Below are 19,081 nucleotides of genomic sequence, written 5' to 3' on the forward strand. Positions count from 1 at the left end.
TTGAATTATGACCTTTTTTATAAGTGAATGTTCAAAGCTGCAGTGCTCCTATAGTCACATGAACAAAATTCAGCTCACACTTATGGCTGTAGGTTCCAACATCCTATAATCATGTAATTGTCCTTGCCAACTTTCTCTGCCAGCTTCCCACAGGTAAAGTCAATGGGGAAGTTGATAGGGAAGGTCATAAATTACTCCCCAACTTTCTTCAATCACTCACTCGCGCTGCACCCTCCTTTCCCCTGTGATTGCACGCACCTATCAGTTCCCTCATTTCCTGGCTTTTCTCTGTGTTCGCACACATCCACTGGCACCTTCTTCCTCTGTGCCTCCTTGCATTCAGACTCACACACGCACACAACACCAGTGCCCTCGTTTTCTGAGCCTCCCTGGACTTGCACAAAGGGACGCACACACCAGCGACCTCTTTTCCTGGCCTGAGTTCGTGCCACACATGCCAGCATTTGTGCAAAATGCACTGGGCTTCCCAAGACCTACCCCTCTGTGGCAATCCTACATTCCTTGCCTGGAACTCTCCCAGATTTCCACTTAGTGACCCTTTGGGTTATGATGACAACTAGGACTGCCTGGATTGCTGCCGTTAAGCAATGCGGTCACATGATGTTGCCCTTTACGGCTGCATCACTTAGCAATGGCAATCTTGATTCCAATTGCCATTGTAATCCAAGGACTACCTATATTATGTGAAATCTTACACTAACCATGCTGAATCTAGTCTTTGAGTTGGGTTCCAAACTTCAAGAAAGGAGCAAACAAATGTTGATGCCAAAGGTCAATTATATGTACATAAAGCACTGTCGCAGATGCAGATCAAATGCAGCCTAAATTGTACCTTGGCCAAACAAACAACAACACGTGCGCAAACCATCAAAAGCTCCCTTTGTCTATCTAAATGCCAACTCCGCATTCTTCCCTCCTTACAGTTTGAACACCGTATGTGAAAACAGAGTTTAAGAGAGCACTCTCAATCCTGCTTTTCTTTCATTGGGTGTCCACAAAATCAAAGTAAAACCCAGAAAGAGAAAGCCAGACTCTTTTTTAAAAATATGCACACACACGCAACTGACATAAGGAAGAAAATTCATCACATATATTCTAGTTAATGAATACTCAGATATTTTCCTTCCTTTCTTTTGGTCCTATTAAGAATGTAAACTGAATAGTCAATCCAGGACAGAGCCACATCCAATTTTTATTTCATTCATATCACAAATGGCCATTAGAATATGCTTTAATCAACATTTCATACATTCAAGCTGAAAGATTGTGTATGGCGAAGTGTCCTTAGGGAGCTAAAGCTTGGCGAGTTGTAATTAAACTGCACATTTCTACTCACAGTTGTGTTAGATGGGGCAGTTTGAATGCTTTGACGGGAAGTTGGACAATTCTGTTTTTATTCAGGCGAAGCGTCAGCAGGGATCGTGACAAGCTGTTAAAAGCCTTGGTCTCCAGGACGCTGATTCTGTTGCTCCCCAGGTAGCTGTAATAATTTATAAAAGAACACTCAAAATGGTTGTGTCGGAGGTCTTGGTTAGTCCCTCTTTATCTGAGCAGGTGGTGACATCAGATACGCTGTTTTCAGAAACCAAATGTCTTCCCACTCTAACAACAATCAAGCCATTTTGTACAATTTATAGGCAGGTGATGATTAAAAGATTCCTCTGATACTGAAGCACTTCCAGTCAGCCAGAGCTTCCTTCCCTACGTCGATGCCTTTTGTTGAACTAAAGCATCCAGAATTTTCTATTGTTTTTTGTGCTTTGAATTCTGGAGTAGTAGTCCAGATGAGAAAGAATGTCCATACAGGACATCAAAGCCAAACCAAAAGCACAACAAATATACATTGTATATATAATAATCTTTGGAGACCCCGATGTTGGGAAAGATTGAAGACCAAGGGAGAAGGGGACGGCAGAGGATGAGATGGTTAGATAGTGTTTTTGATGCAATGAATATGGAGTTTTGCAAATTCCAGGAGACAGTGGAGGACACAGGGGCTTAGTATGCTGTCCGCCATGGGGTCACTAAGAGTCGGAAATGACTTAGCGACTGAACAACAACTAAGTATAATACTGAAAGTAAGACAACTGTATTCCATCTAGATTAAACATTCATTTCTGAAAAAATTAGTTTCAATTACACTAGCCATTCTTAAAATGGGAATGACAGCTTCTTCATTCACAGGGATGTGAAAAAACAAATCTACTGAGATAATAAATTATTTTTCTATCTAACTAGAATCCCAAAATCTATCAAACAGATCTGAACGCATAGTAATGGATGAAATGTGATGAGCACCAATGATGTAAAATAATAGTTCAAGAGGAAAAGCCAATGGCATACTGCCAGCCACAAGCTTTATAAAGACAACACTCTTAAATTAAGAGAGTTGGGATTGTTAATTGCAATTAATCCAGTGATCATCTATGTCTCCAGACCCTCAAAATATTCAAACGTTTTGATTTTTATAACTGGCTTATCTGTGAGTGACATGTTTTTATGGTATTTGTCTTATCCACCAATGGGTTTATCCAGAAGTAAATATGAGCCCCTTAAAAAATATATTATTATATATACTTGCAGATAAACCCATCTGTGTATCAGCCACACCCAATTTTGGGGGGTATAGTTTAGAGCAGGGGTCCACAACCCCAGACCATGGACTGGCATCGGGCTGCAACATGCCAGAAACTGGGCCACGCAAACAAGCGAAGCCCCATTCACAGGATGCAGGCAGCATGCAAAACTACGCCCCCTCCGGTCCGTGAAAAAACTTCTCTCCACAGAATGGTCCCTGGTGCCCAAAAGGTTGAGGGCTGCTGGTTTAGAACCTAAAATTCTCATCTATAAGTTTATACTCTCTCTGTCTCTTTCTCTCTCTTCATTTTCCTTTATTACCATTCAACTGCTGTACAGTTGAAAATAATTGATGACGGGATGATGTTGCTTAAAAATTTTGGCTCCCATGTTTTGTCTCAAACCATTTGGAATGTAAAGAAAGACAATACAGGTACAGTTCCACTGTATATCCCCCCCCCCCACTGGTTAATGGAGATCAATTCTGACATATTGTTGCATCAGAAATCAGAGAATCTGATTCTTCACTTTAAAAAACGTGTTTATCAAAATGGACACATACAGCATCATGAAATGTTCCAGCATGAGCATTTTAATTCTAATTCAAGATAATTAAGAAAAATAAGAAAGACATTTTAATTTAAAAATCTGAGGGAAGAATTTTGTCTATTAGCTATTTGTGATAGGTATATATGACAGAATATTGAACTTAGTGTTCCTTGCACTTTCATTCCTCACACCTCTCATATTAGCTACTATAAGAGGCCATGAGAAAAAGATGGACAGAAAAACCCAGTTTCCATATCAGCTCAATAGGAAGAGGGAGAAGAGGATGAGAGAGAGAGAGAGAGAGAGAGAGAGAGAAAGAGGGAGGGAGGGAGGGAGGGAGGGAGAGAGGGAGGGGGAGAGAGAGCAAAAACCAAGTATCACTGTTCCATTCCTTCCATAACATAACACGATCAATGAAAGAACTGGATTCTGGAGATGACGTAGATCAGGGGTGTCAAACTCCCAGTCCGCAGGCTGATGTGTCGCGTGCTGGCCATGCCCACACCTGGTTTAGCAAATGGGGGAAAAGTCATGATACATCACGTGACGACTCCGTGATGATGCGAGTTTGATACTCCTGATATAGATGAGCAGCATTCATTTGAGTTTTAACCCATGTTATAACCGGTAACCCTTTTTTAAAAAGATCAAAGTAACCTGAAAGTCAGTTCTTCTTGTATAAATGACTGCTTTTCCATAAAACATTTTAAAAAGAAAGAAAGAAAGCTTACAGATCCTTTATGGGAAGCCCCACCGGGAAACAGCCACTTCGGATTTCTGTGATGTTATTTGAGCTGAGGTCTAACGTTTCCAGGGATACATAGGGCTCCAGCTGGCTGGCTTCGATGCTGTGGATTCGGTTGCGATTCCTGCCACACAGAATGAAGAAAAAGTCAGACATAAATTCACTTTTTGCCCTTCTGGGTTAGAATATAATAGTACATCCATACAGCAAGACACAGGTCTTTGTAACTGATCTGGCACTTTGCATCGGATGCAGTAAGGGAGTACAGCAGAATTTAGAGAGGGAAGATAAAACTTGTTATTAGAATGACAGAAATTGACGTGGATAAGCAGAATACTGAGGAATTTATCCAGCGGAAACAAAGACCACTTTGAAGCCATAAGTTTAAGACTATGATCTACTGACTATGCTATTGTTTATTTAACCATCATTTGTTGAATAAACAATGACTGGCTGAGTCTACTTTTGGTGCTCATCCATAAACTGTGTCTGATCTACTGTGGCTAGATTCACACATCACATTCTGACAAAACCAATGCCCATTACAATTTAGCACAGGGCTCTGCAACCTTAAACACTCAAAGAGCCATTTGGACCTGTTTCCCACAGAAAAGAAAACACTGGGAGCCACAAAACCCTTCCCGTGCCTGACTATTTTTTGAGCGGCCACAAAACAAGCATACAATATGTAGTTGAATTAAATGTTCTGTTTTCTTCTGAAACTTTTCTTTTCTTGGTTGTATCCATAGTTGGCCTACCAGGGTTGAAAAGCTCAGTTTATCGTGTGCCGGCGGATGTCGCACATTGGTGGTTGTGACGCATATTTTGAGTGACAGGGAGACGCAGCAGAGGGGTGAAAGAGCCACACGCGGCTCCAGAGCTGCAGGTTGCTGACCCCTGATTTAGCACCATGTGTGAACCTAGCTAAGAGTCCTTGCTTGGCACCCAGTCAGTTACTGTAATATATAATTTAAGACAGAAATAACTACACACAGAATGAAAAACTGTGTAATATCTGTATTCCTGAGGAACGTTTAAATTGAGTTAAAATTGCAGTCACAGGCTGCCTTAGCTGAGATTATAGATTAAGCAAAATCAATTATGCAGGTTGTCATTGTACTGTATTACTGAGTAAACAGGTGAGACCTTGATTGGGCAACATGGAGAGGGAAGGCTTAACTACAGGTGGATATCCTTTGGGAGTATAATTGAATCTCCCAATTTGCCAGAGAAGCCAATATTTTCTCATGAATGAAGGTGAATATATATGTCACAGGATAATGTTGCAGGATCCAATCTGGGTCAGTCACTGGAACTAGAGGTTTAGTCTTCCGAGCTTTTGGACTTGTGCTGGAGCCCATCCCCAGGGAACTTCTAGAACAGAGGTGTCAAGCTTGATTTCATTGAGGACCACATCAGGGTTTTGTTTGACCTTGGGGGACTGGGGTGGGCTTGGCCAGGGTGGGCATGGCCAGCTTGATGTCACTCATGTCAGGGGCGCCTGTGGTGGCCCGAGCCACAGAGAAAACGGGCTCCCACACTCCATTTTCAACTGCGACAGCCTCCTGCAATCCTCTCCCAGAAAAACCAGTGCTTGGGAGGGCCGCACGCAGCCCTACTGAACTCTACTTTCACTGGCAGAGGCACTGCGGGCTGGTCCTTCACTGTTTCCGAGGCGGCCCCAAGGGCCAAATCTAAGCATCCCGCGGGCCGAATCTGGGCCCTGGCCCTTGAGTTTGACACCCCTGTTCTAGAGAGAGCACACATTCTGCTAGAGAAAAGTTCCCTGAGGATGGGCTCCAGCATGAGTCCAAAAACTCAAAAGACTAGATCTCTGGTCTCAGTGACAGCCCCAGATTGGATCCTTCAATATTTTCTGTCATCCCCCCTTTCCCCTTTTTCAAAGGGAAAATGGGAATGTATAGCTGGATGCATACTTCTTTCCACTATGCAAAGTAGAACTAAATCCAGCATTTTTTTCTCTTAATAAATCAAAACAGAGAGTGGAACATTAAATAACTAATGAGACAAGGAGTTTCGTCCTTGATCTTACTTAGAGGGTCTATGGCTGAAGTTTCTTCAGTCAAACTTAACTTGCCTCAGAAACTGAATTTGGTTTGTCTCCAGAACTGAAGAACCTTTCTACGAATCACATTAATACTTGCTATTTACACAGACGCAGGACTTAAATCAGGAGGTAAGGTGTTGATGTTAGACTGCAGCGTGGATGGCGTGAGAAATGACAGAGTAAAACAGGTGGTGCTACTTCAAACAATCCTGGCTTTCCTAGGAATACCGAAGTATGCTTTAGAGGGTAAGATTATATCTTAATCCCGATGAGTAGGCTGTGCTAAGTATCTGTGTGAATATTTATTGGAAAGTCTTTCAGCAAGTAACATTACCTGGGAGGAGGAAGACTAACCTGAGCATAGAGATGATTAGGCTCCTCCATAATGGAGGTTATTTCTGAAGAATGGGAAAGCAAGGTGAAACCATACAGTTGGCCTTCATCTAGGATCATCTTACAGAATTAGTCAGTGCTTTTTTTTAAAGTCTTAACAATTCTACCTTCTGCAAGCAACAAAACCAAGCTTCAAATCACCAGAGAACTCAGCAAAACATTATTTTAATTCTGATACAATAATTTTCAGATCCATAATTCTTTTTAGTTTATCAATTGAATTTTCAACCAACATTATATACACATATTGGACATGTCTCAAGAAACATATCACCATAAATGTTTTTACACATTTTCTATATGTTCATCACACAATCAATAGGACATTATACGTCACCAATTTTGCATTATTCACTACCCATTTCACTGCACTCAGCAATCCTCATGCTGCTTTATTTCTATCACATATTGCTCTTCACAGCAATCCACAGTAAAACTTTAATTTTACACCTGTTCACTTTGTCATTAGTTTTCATTAAGCCAACGAAACACAACTACCACTTTCACACATTTCTTAATGAACAGCTAAACAGTAGAAATCTGATCCACAACCCCATAACTGAGCAGAGAGCCACACTGCACTTTAAAATTTTTGTTCACTATTGCCTTTCACACTTTTTCAATAAAAACTTTGACACACAACTTATGCATTCTTGCCCACATACCACAGCACGATGGTGCATGTTATATACTGAACATATGCAGGATTCAATAGTCAAAACACTGAGAACTTTAAGACAATAATACATGGAGCTGCAGAGGCTTCCCTCTTTTGTCCTATGAGGCAGGCAAGAACTCTTATAAATACAAATAATCTTATTCTTGATCAGAGAATCTGCAACTTGTTGCCCCAAAGATTGCTTGTCCCCAGAGTGAGCAGCCACATACTGACCAAATTTTTTGAACGCGAAACTATTGGTTTTACTCTGATGATAGAATGATCTTTGATCCAACATAAAATTATGCCAGTGGAATGGGGGGAAGAAGAAAGGTTCTTCACAACGATGTGTGTGTATATGAGAACACGGGGGAGGGGAGAGGGGGGGCAAGAAAATCTGTGCCTCCTCCTACTTTGGAAGGTCTTTCAATCAGTCATTCCTGCCCTATTCACCTCAAGATTTGTCGATTGCAGTGTGCTGTACACAGGGCTAACATAGCAATCAGAAACTTCAACTAATCCACAAGGCAGGTTGCCAGTTTGCTTCTGGATGTGATACAAGGCTATAAAGCTTTACCTGACATAAAGGTAAAGGTTCCCCTGAACATGCATGCTAGTCGTTTCCGGCTCTAGGGGGCGGTGCTCATCTCCGTTTCTAAGCCGAAAAGCCAGCGCTGTCTGAAGACGTCTCAATGGTCATGTAACCGGCATGACTCGATGCCGAAGGCGCACGGAAAGCTGTTACCTTCCCACCAAAGTGGTCCCTATTTTTCTACTTGCATTTTTTATGTGCTTTCGAACTGCTAGGTTGGCAGAAGCTGGGACAAGTAACGGGAGCTCACTCTGTTTCACAGCACTAGGGATTCGAACTGTAGAACTGCCAATCTTCTGATTGACAAGCTCAGCATATTAGCCACTGAGCCACCATGTCCCCCCTTACCTGGCATAGGATCAGTTTATTTGAGAAATTACCTGGCCCCCTGGTTTCTACCTAGCCAGCATGTGCCAACAAAACTGACACAATGAAGGTCCCTTGGATTACACAGTGCCATCTGTAAGAATCCAGAAAGCATGCCTTCTCTTGTTATGGTGCCTGCCCTCTGGAATAAGATCCTCCCTGAAACCCATATAGCCCCACCCTGTTGATATTCTGTACAGTAATTTTCTTCTTCATTTAATTCACGTCTTTATTATTTTTATAAATAACTCAAGGTGATGAACACACATAATACTCCTTCCTCCTCCTATTTCAAACGTAACAACCTTGTGAGGTGGACTGGGCTGAGAATATGATTGGCCCAAAGTCACCCAGCTGGTTTTCATGCCTAAAATGGAACTAGAACGCATAGTCTCCTGGCTTACTTAACCACTAGACCAAACTAGTTCTTTGCGTTGAAGATTTGGTTGTCCTCCCAGGCCTTGAGTGGAGACGAGTTCAGCCCAGTGGTGAAATCTGAACCGGTTTGCTGGCCGCGCATGCACGCCAAGAATGCACTGTGTGCGCGCATATGCAGTGCGCACCAAATGCATATTGTGCATGCCCATGTGTAGTACGCACCAAACGTGCGCTGCATGTATGTGCATGGACAGTACACACCAAAAGGAGGCTTGGGAACGTAAGTAGAGCAGCGGGGGGGGGGATCAGCTGTGCTGCGTGATTTAGATTCACTAGAAAGCAGGATTTCCTGTTTTCTAGAGATTTAAATCGTGCGGCATAGCTGATCGTCAGAAATACTGGTTCGGAGGAACCATTAGCTTTTTTTTTACTACCAGTTTGCCTGAATAGGTGCGAATCTGTAGCATTTCACCACTGGTTCAGCACTTTTTGGGATGTCTCTTTGTCTATGGCTGTCCAGAATGACTGGATTTTATCTTGTTCTGTTTTGAGTTTTTATGCTGTATTATATTGAGAATCAGTTGGAGTTGGTCAGTGACTACATGAATTAAATAAATAAATAAATGAATAAAATCTACAATGGGGAACCTAGATTTCCTAACATAATTTACTGATAGCCAGAGAAAGATGGTACTAGCATAGCTCTTTTGAATGATTTATAGGAAATACACATATTTTCCACCCAAACCATTTCAAATACACAGAAATATGATACATGTGATATGTTAATGTTTGCATTTTAGCAAAGATCTCAGGATTTATACCTGGAACTACCAGACCCAGAGCTAAAAAGCCAGGAAAGCTATCTATTCACTTTCTTCTAATTCCAATGCCATTCAAATAGGCCAGATGGAATTGTAATGGCCAATGGTATGCCTTGAGAGATTCAGACATTTGAAATGAAGAACAAAATTGGCCATAACAAATCAAGGATAAAACAAACATTTTAACTTCATGCTTACTTTTGCCATAACTCATCTTAAAATGGAGAAAAATTCAGGCTACCCTATGCATGTTTCCCATGAATTGTAATAATGGGTCATGGTAATGAATATGTATTACATTGTATTGCTCCACAAATGACTTCCAGCAAAACAAGGGAAAGTCCATCTTCTGAATCATGTCCTTTGCTTTTATTAATATCTCCACTATCCTATATTTCCCAAGGAAATTGCAAAGGCTGGTTGCAATGTGTTCATCAAGCAGGAATGGCTATCCAGAAAAGCAGAACATACTTTTCTCAGAGGCCACTGAATCACAAGGTCCAAAGGGAACATCTGGTAGATTCTCAAAGCTATTGCCAAAGCTGTTCAGGTACAGCTCAAATGCGTACAAAGAGCAGAACATGTACTCCTGAAGTGCTTGGGTCAGCCACTATGAAATTCAACATAAACTGTATGCACCAACATTTTAATTAGTAGCAGCACTGGCCCTGGAGTAAGATGATGGGTTTGCTTGGAAAAAACAAAGGAGAGAAGAGAGCCAATTCCCCTCCTTGGATTTCCTATCTGCAGGAATTTATGGATGTTTTATTCCCCTGGAATGAAGACCGGCTGCACAGACATACAACCACTAATCACCACAGGATAAATGTTAAGCAGTTGGGTTTAAAGCAATCCGACTCTAAGAAAAAGTACCACTGGTCTGCGTATGATTAAAGCAATCTGAAAGCTGTTGCTAAAATCAGTGAGTAGCATTAGCTGGGTATGCTGGGTGACTTTGGGCCATTCTCTCTTAGCCCAGCCCACCTCACAGGGTTGTCATTGTGAAGAAAATAGGAGGAGACAGATGTGTTGGATATGTTTGCTAACTTGAGTTATTTGTAAAAGTAACAAAGATAGATAGATAGATAGTAGAGGGGAGGGAGGGAGGGAGGGAGGGAGGGAGGGAGGGAGGAAGGAAGGAAGATTCAACACGACAAGCTACAAAGTAGAAATAATAGCATATACTAAAGAAAAGAGCAGAGGGAATGGTTTTTGGAAAAAAAAGAGACTGAGGTAGAATTTTAATATCACTCTTATATTTTATAGGAATAAAAACCTACTGTTTCTCATCTATATGACCAAGAAAAAACAGATTCAAGAAGAACTCTGACCTGTTAATATAGAGAATATCACTCATGGTAGAAGATGAAAGTGGATACCATATATACTTTTTAAAGAGTGAGCATTCCTAAACAACAAAGATTACCTAGGACTAACAAGAGTTAAGGGAATAACACTATCACTCTTTCCAGATCAAAAGCATTACTGATAGTATAGCAGAATCGAAAGAAACGAAGGAAGGAAAGAAGAGAGAGAGAGAGAGAGAGAGAGAGAGAGGAAGGAAGGAAGGAAGGAAGGAAGGAAGGAAGGAAGGAAGGAAAAGAAAGAAAGAAAGAAAGAAAAAGAAATAGCAATAAAGATGTTACTCATTTAAATTGATACAAGAGATTTTGTAATTTTTGGAAGTAAAAAGTTACTCCTTTCAAAATAGATAAACTAGAGCCAGGGTATGTAACATTATTTGTTTGTATTTATATAACCGCAACCTTCTTGTGAGTCCTGACCAATCATCTTTCTTGAGTAAGAAAAACAATGATTCCGCTAAACTGAGGTACTTGAGACTCCACGGAAATGAACGTGTGGAGTCAGTAATAAGAAATGTGGTAAGCACTAACAGGAACAAGATGACTGAAAAATGGTGATAGCCAAGAATATTGTGTACTTTCATTTCCTTTCATATTAAAACTTCACAAACTTTATGCAAATTTTCACAAGGCTGAATGACTCCAACTTTTCAGTTTAGAGGAATTTCACTGGACAATATTTCTTAAACTCACTTTATGGTGAGATGGGTGGCAAACAAATTTAATAAACAACCTGTGAGTTGGGCTTCATCTCTGGCCTTCAGTTTGCACCAATTAGCTCTCAGAACCTGCTAACTATATCCACTGTTAATGAGAGGAATTGGAGGCAGATGGTCCCAAGGAATTTTGAAAAAGATTAGATATTAGCAATAGCACTTAGACTTATATACCACCTCACAGTGCTCCACAGCCCTCCCTAAGTGGTTTGCCCAGGGCTGAAATGCTCCCGGTTCGGACTGGATCGCCCGATCCGGTAGCGATGGAGGCGGGTGGCTCAGAGAACCGGTAGCAAAAATCCCTGCCCCCCCATGTCCAGCTGAGCCGTGCGATCATCAGAGGCTTTTTTTTCTTTTAAATGGCTCTGTCGATCCAAGCTGAGTTGCCTGATCGTCAGAGGGTTTTTTAAAAACCCTCTGCCGATCAAGGCAACTCAGCTTGGATCGTCAGACCCATTTAAAAGAAAAAAAGTTTTTTTCTTTTAAATGCCTCTGCCGATCAGGCAACTCAGCTGGGATCGTCAGAGCCTTTTGAAAGCATTTTTTTTACAACCTCTTCGCCAAAGAGGTTGTAGAAAAAATGGTTTTAAAAGTAAAAAAAAAAAAGTGGCCACGCCCACCCAGTCACATTCCCCCCCACCACCACCAAACCACACCCACAGAACCAGTAGTAACAAATTTTAGATTTCACCACTGGGTTTGCCCCCAACAATTCGGGTCCTCATTTTACCCACCTCAGAAGGATGGAAGGCTGAGTCAACCTTGAGCCTGGTGAGATTTGAACTGCCAAATTGCAGGCAGCTGGCAAGCAGCAGAAGTAGCCTGCAGTACTACACACTAACCACTCCGCCACTGTGGCATATTGGATGTTTCTTGAGGTGATCATTCCAATAATTAAATATATTATACTGTCCCCCTCATAAACCAGATTCCTCTGTAGCTTTCAGCCCAAAGCAGCTAGTTTGAAAACCCCTGCCTTAAGAAACATCGATCAACAATGGAGTCCCAACTACATTCTAAACTGGAACTCAGAAGCTGCTCTTCATTCTTCCATGTCTGCGTGCTCATGGGCACACATACAACCCTTCTTCTTTATTTCAAGTATACTTTTTGCTGCACAACTTCTCTTTCCCTTGTCTGGCTAATTTATGGGTTTGGCAAGATGAATAATGGGCTTATATTCATGTTAGTCATAGATCTCCAACAGAATGTCCGGCTGAAATATGAACATACGTTTTGATGTTTCTTATGAAAGTTAAAGCACAATATAGATCACAGGTGTCAAAGGTGCTGTCACGTGATGTTTTGTGATGTTTTTCCCATTTGCGGAGTTGGGGTGGGCGTGGGCTGTGCGTGTGACGCATCCAGCCCAAGGCCCGCCAGTTTGACACCCCTGGTATAGATGAATGACCTAAAACAAATGATTGGCATTTCTTGGATGTATTTTGCAGCTTGTCAGTATTGACTATCCCTACCCCAAAAGACTCAAATTGCATAGTATATATAAAATAAAACTATGTAACATTGTTTTTCTATCAGTGAATTATATTTTTTTAAGGTTAGCACCTGGAATTTGAGGCTTTCTACATGGTTGGCCCTTGAATTGAAAAAGAACAAAAATTGTCCTGCTCTGACAATGACAAGAGTACAAGACAAAACCAGTTTCTATTTATTTATATAGCATGTTCCTCAGAGTAGACCTCTACAAATGTTACACTCTCTGTTCTTATAAGGTACACTTTTATTAACTGACACAAATCCAATTTATTTATTTTTATTTATTTATTTATTTTTGATTTATATGCCGCCCTTCTCCGGAGACTCAGGGCGGCTTACAATGCGTTAAGCAATAGCCTTCATACTTTTGTATATTTATACAAAGTCAGCTTATTGCCCCCACAAATTGGGTCCTCATTTAACCTACCTTAGAAAGGATGGAAGGCTGAGTCAACCTTGAGCCTGGTAAAATTCGAACCTGCAGTAATTGCAGGCAGCTGTGTTAATAACAGGGTGCTTTAAACCACTGTACTACCAAGGCTCTTAAGGGCCGCTTTAATCGAATTCATGGTGATTGGAAGCACAATTCATCCAGACAACTGACCATTATTTAGCTTATCCTCTGGAAGGTACAGAGGACAAAATAGCATCCCTAAGAAAATTCTACTCCCCAAATCTTATAATTAATAAATGTATCCACCTGCTTGTTGATAATTGCACAAAAGTGATTTGGCCCCCCGTTTCCTTTGCACTACAGTATTTCCACTCTTGACTTTCACAAAAGTAAACAAGTACTATTTCTAGCTGGGTCAATCTCACTCACGTCTATTACAAAGCTCCTGTTTATTTAATGTGTGGGCACAGATGCTGACTGATTACCTCACTCAAGGCTTACATCACCTTCACCTCCATCACAAGACATATACACAGGAAGCCTCAGGTATCTTTCTCACTGGCTGGCAATCCATGTGTTTTTCCAGAGTTGACGTCCCAACCCTTTAGGCAGGCATCTGTGCTTATCGTAGTCATTTTCCCAGCCATCATCTGACCAATATGATGTTTTAACAGCTGCTTGAAACCCTCAATTTTATTTTTTTTTTAAAAAAAAAAGAAACCACCATCCTAATGGAAGGAGCAGAGTGCAGAATCCCTTGGTGAGAAAAAAAAATAAATTAAAAAAAATCCCCATCTAACTCTGTTCACTCCTTGTATGGGACTGTTTTAAGCCTGGTTAAATCATCATTAATCTTTAATTTACAACCCTGACTAAACGACCTTCCCAGAAGAGACGTGACTAATTTTCGTTTGAAAAATAGGCCATTACAAATCAAATGCATCAATATAAATGATTCTGATTCAGCTGCATTTCTTTTTTGAAATGGTCATTATTTCTATCTTGGATTTATAGTCTGCAAAAGAAGGGGAAGCAAAGTGGTTAACAGAAAAAGCAATCTTATATTTAAAAAAAAAAATCCAAACACAAAACTAAAACTAAGAAACTTTGAAAGAAGTAAATTCTAAAAATCACAATTCCTGAGCAGCTTAAAATGCCATATTGCAGACAGCCCATCTAGCTTGCCAAAAACTAAAGTCCAGACTCAATAATGATGTTTCTCCTCTTTGTATCAGAATAGCAGAAAAGATGAGATGTTCTCTTCTATCAAAGTGCTCAGTCACTGAGGATCCTCTCTTCTCTTTTTGCTAGACACACCTTATTAGCGACAGGATGACCCCTTTGCAAATCTTAAAAGTCCAAACAGGTATAAGGTAGCTGTTGACATTGAAACGCTTATTTTCAACCACAGGTTTTAGCAAAAGATAGCTGTTTTGCTCTTGTTACAAATCATCATGAAAAGACAGAGCTTCACTGAAAGAAATCTCTAAAGATCTGTGGAGAGATAAGCGCCTATAATGGGGGAGAGGGGACCACAAAGGGGAGGGGGAAAATGGAACCTGTTTTGAAAGAGAAGAACTATTCCTGCCTAGGGAAATTCTAGCTAAATGTTCTGTCCGTTTCAAAGATTCCAACAAATAAAAGAAGAAAAAAATAGTCTAAGCTAAAATGCTATGCTTTGAGATTAAAATGCAACAGTAGTAGAATAAATACATCTGAACTAAATCAGTTGAACTCTTCCAATTAACCTTAGCTTAACCAAAGTAATTGTTGTATCTTGCTTTAATGGCAATATAAAATGTAAAACTAATCTGGAGACAGAAAATGATGGCTTGGTGAAAGGATAAGATGGATGGACGGAAGACAGGCACAGGCAGTATACATATGCATACATACATACAATAAACACACACTATACACACACAGTGCAACATAAAATTTATCAACAATGCTGCTTTTGAAAATCACAAGTAGCAACACCAGCTATAAGCGAAAAATCCAGAAATCCGGAATAAGTTGCTTCTTAATAGCCAGCTCAAGATCACAACTATGTTTCTGCATGCTTAAAAACTCTCTATCAGGCAATGTAATATTCAAAGCAGGGGGTAGGAACCACATCTACCTCTTGTGACACTTTAAGTGCCATGTCAAAATAAACTAAACAGTAGCTTTTTTCAACTTGACATTGATTCCTGCTGACTTTGCTAACAGTTGCAGCAGGTTGGAGTATGAAAGAAGTCTGCTGCTGCTTTCCTTAAGGAAGCTTTTTGAACTTCCCATTCTAGTCTACAATCATGGATTTTCTTGTTGGTTTCCTATGAAAGTTCTCATCAGGTCAAGCACTGTTTAGCTTCTAAGTTCAGATGAAATTAGACAAGTGCTGCCACCTATCAGCCAGGTGAGCAAGAGAATGTGATAGATACACTTAAAAGGTAAAGGTTCCCTTTGCACATATGTGCTAGTCGTTCCCAACTCTAGGGGGCGGTGCTCATCTCAGTTTGTCACGAGTGTTTCCAGGATTGCTGTGGCTACTTGCCTACTCACAAACAGTATGGTTTCAATCAAGCCATCTCCTGTTTGTAATTACCTGCAAGCCTTCCCCGCCCAAGTTAATTGCAGGTTAACTCCCCATATAAGCAAGGACCTTTTTGCTTGCTACTCGGGCCTAGACTCCGGTTTAGGCCTAAATGCACAGCTCCTGCAGGAAGCTCAGTGCAAATGCCACAGATGAGAGAAGAATGCAGATAAGGACTCCAGACGCCGTTGCAGAGAAACTCCCACGGATGCTTGCCTTTTGCTGTTTTGTAGCACGCAAGCTATCATCGGGACTGCTGTTGCTGGACTTTCTTCCTCCCACAAGCTTCAAGCAATGTTTGCTGTTTGAACTGTTTTTACTTCAGGTGACTTTTAGTTGTGAAGTTTGTGCTGCCCCTTTAATTACCTTGATGATGTATCGACACCGAAGCTGCTTATCTTCATGTTAGCTTTATTCTCTTGTGAACTGTTTCGATATTGTGGAGAGGAATCTAGGGAGATAGCCCTGCTTCACATAACCAAGATAAGACTTTGTTTTTAATGTGCTTTCTTAAAGACATAGTGCTTTTTTAAATGTTTAAAGTAAATTATATTTTTACACAAGACGCCTCTGTCAGATTTATTTCAGACTCTGTGTTTGCCCATGAGCTGGTTCACGGTCCGGGGTACCCCTCAACCCCATTTCATAACACCGTTTCATAGCCGAACAGCCAGTGCTGTCCGAAGACATCTCCGTGGTCATGTGGCCAGCATGACTAAATGCCAAAGGCGCACAGAACGCTGTTACCTTCCCACCAAAGGTGGGCCCTATTTTTCTACTTGCATTTTTTACATGCTTTCGAACTGCTAGGTTGGCAGAAGCTGGGACAAGTAACGGGAACTCACCCCGTTATGCAGCACTAGGGATTCGAACCGCTGAACTGCCAATTTTTCGATTGACAAGCTCAGCGTCTTAGCCACTGAGCCACCGCATCCCCAAGTAAGTTAGTAAGAAAGAAAGAAAGAAAGATACACTTACTGAGGTCCAAATTGGTTGGTTCTCAAGTGGTGACAACTTTAGTAGGGCTTTCCTAAACCTTACTGGGGATTGTAATGGAGCAAAATCCGACAAAGACACAGACAAAATGAATATATAATTTAACCATTAAGTTTCAACGTGCCTCCATCCTTAGATGAAACCTACTGTTAAGTGAAATGTGAGAACACAAAAAAGAAATGCAAAAAAGACTTTTGGTACAGAATGTCTTTGAGCTCTATTCAGTTCTTACTAAAACAAGAACCGGGCAGAGAATCATTTGAAAATTGGTGAAAAATCTACTCAAAAACACATTTTCAACTATTAGCAACCACATAGGTAGATTTTGTACATGATACCCTATCCCTAAACTGGATAGGGATATTCTTAACCCTTTTTGTCCAGAGAGGCTCCAAAAAGCTGATACTCATTGGCTCTTTATTCATCACCACTGTTGTTGCCTCAGATTTTGTGGAGACATCTTTGGTTCACCATTCCTTGTCCAAAAGCCTGTAGTGTATTTTTTCATTATTTGTTTCTTTAAAAGGCGTATGTTACCTACCATTTCAATATCTTTATTGCCAATTCTAAGGCTGATTGTTTTATCTGTTGTCATTAATTTGGCCTTCTTTAAGTTTAGTTCCATTTTTTCACTATGCTGCTCAACTTTTATTATTAGGGCTTGCAGATCCTTTGCATTTTCAGCTACCAAGGTAGTATTATCAGCATAGTGCAAATTTTTGATGTTCCTTCCTCAAATTTAAAGCCATGCCCATCCTTTTCCAGTCCAGTTTAATCCTTAATATATATTCAGGATATAGGTTGAATAAATAAGGGGAAAATATACAGCTTTGTTGAACTTCTTTGCCAACCTGGAGACAATCTGTTTTACTACATTTCACCTGTTCCCTGACATTATATAAATTTCTCATGAGGACAACAAAATAAATCCCACAAGAGTAACATTTACCTCCCCTGCTTCAGTGCCAAGACTATTTATATTCATACATCAGCAAATAGATCTGAACCAATTTAAATAAACCAAAAATGTAATTGAATTAGTTGATAGCTACTGTCTGCCTGTTTCAAATAAAAAAACCCTAAAGATTCTCAGAATAATGCAAAAGAAAGATCAGATTTTCATCTATTCCATTATGATGGGAAAGACCCAACAAGAGTATTCCTCCCAATGTCCATCATCAAAATTTTCTAGAAGGATGCTGCTAGCATGCTTGTTAATTAATGGGGATCGAAAGGGCAGCCTCCTGAAAACTGGTACAGATCTAACTTCTATTAAGAGAAGCAGATTCAAAAGCTGCCAACCCTGTCTGCCACTCTCTTTGTGTCTGACACATGAAGATGCCTTGTTCCACGTCAGACCACAGGGCCACCTCTCAAGATGTATTCAAAGCAATTTTCCAGGTTTTTGAGACAACTGTGAGGCACACACCTTTCCCAGGCATACCTACCATGTTTCCCCAAAAATAAGACTGGGTCTTACATTAATTTTTGCTCCAAAAGAAGCATTAGGTCTTATTTTCTGGTTAGGTCTTATTTTCTGGGAAATACGGTACTAAATGTGTCCATCTGGTTGACAATCTTAACTGGGGCTTATTTTGGGGGTAGAGCTTATATTATGAACATCCTGAAAATTCATGCTTGGGCTTATTTTCCAGTTGGATCTTATTTTCAGGGAAACACGGCAGAAACTTTCGAGACATTCCTCATGGAAAAGCCATGTCACACCACTGAGCCCAGCCAACCCCCAGAATATATAAAACTTCAGCCATAAGAATGTGGTACACTGGGATGAAAAAAAGGTGAAAACACGAAGTAGCCAGGGATTTTGTTCATATCTGGTATTCCATTCCCATCAGAATTTCCTCAGAAGTTGTAAATGCTCCAACACTGGAAGTTTTTAAGAAGAGATTGGATAACCATTCAATTCCTACTCAAGTTGTAAACACTTGCGACACAGTTGTGAACACTTACAGCATAATCTTTGGCATTTTTACTGAAGCGTTAGTCACCTGTATTCTACTGGGCTCCTTAATAAGGGAGTTTAGGACTGCAGCCTAAAATCCATCTCTTTCCTCCACAAGGGAGTATGAAACTTCCTGATTGTTTGTAAAGTTTTTGTGCTGAAATCAGAGAGACGGGTGTGTCCTCTAAAAAACAGACTCTCACAGGCAAACAATCTTTGCATAAGCAACTCTTAACCTACAGGAATTTAATCAAGTGTCTTCACTGCTCAATTACCATTCCTTTATACAAGCTAGATTTCAGATAAAAAGATGGAAGGATGTACTGATCTGAAAACAAAAGCTAAATAAAGTGAGTCCTTTCATTTCAAGGCTCCCCCCCCCAATCATACTTAGCAAGAAATAAG

At 40.5% G+C, this 19,081-nt stretch overlaps 1 protein-coding gene across 1 annotated transcript in view; it reads right to left on the reverse strand.

Moving 5' to 3' along the window:
- The window catches only part of LRIG1 (leucine rich repeats and immunoglobulin like domains 1), a 148,019-nt gene that overhangs the window by 38,488 nt on the left and 90,450 nt on the right, over positions 1–19,081 (reverse strand). The window contains exons 4-5 of the mRNA XM_070936852.1: positions 3,879–4,016; positions 1,358–1,501 (exon numbers count right to left, since the gene is read on the reverse strand). Of these exons, the coding sequence (XP_070792953.1) occupies positions 1,358–1,501; positions 3,879–4,016 (282 nt within the window). The remainder of the gene's footprint in view (positions 1–1,357; positions 1,502–3,878; positions 4,017–19,081) is intronic.

Source organism: Pituophis catenifer, unplaced genomic scaffold (genome assembly GCF_029215685.1).
Source record: "Pituophis catenifer annectens isolate HBS135680 unplaced genomic scaffold, rPitCat1.0.hap2 SCAF_2, whole genome shotgun sequence".
Classification (NCBI taxonomy): Eukaryota; Metazoa; Chordata; class Lepidosauria; order Squamata; family Colubridae; genus Pituophis; species Pituophis catenifer.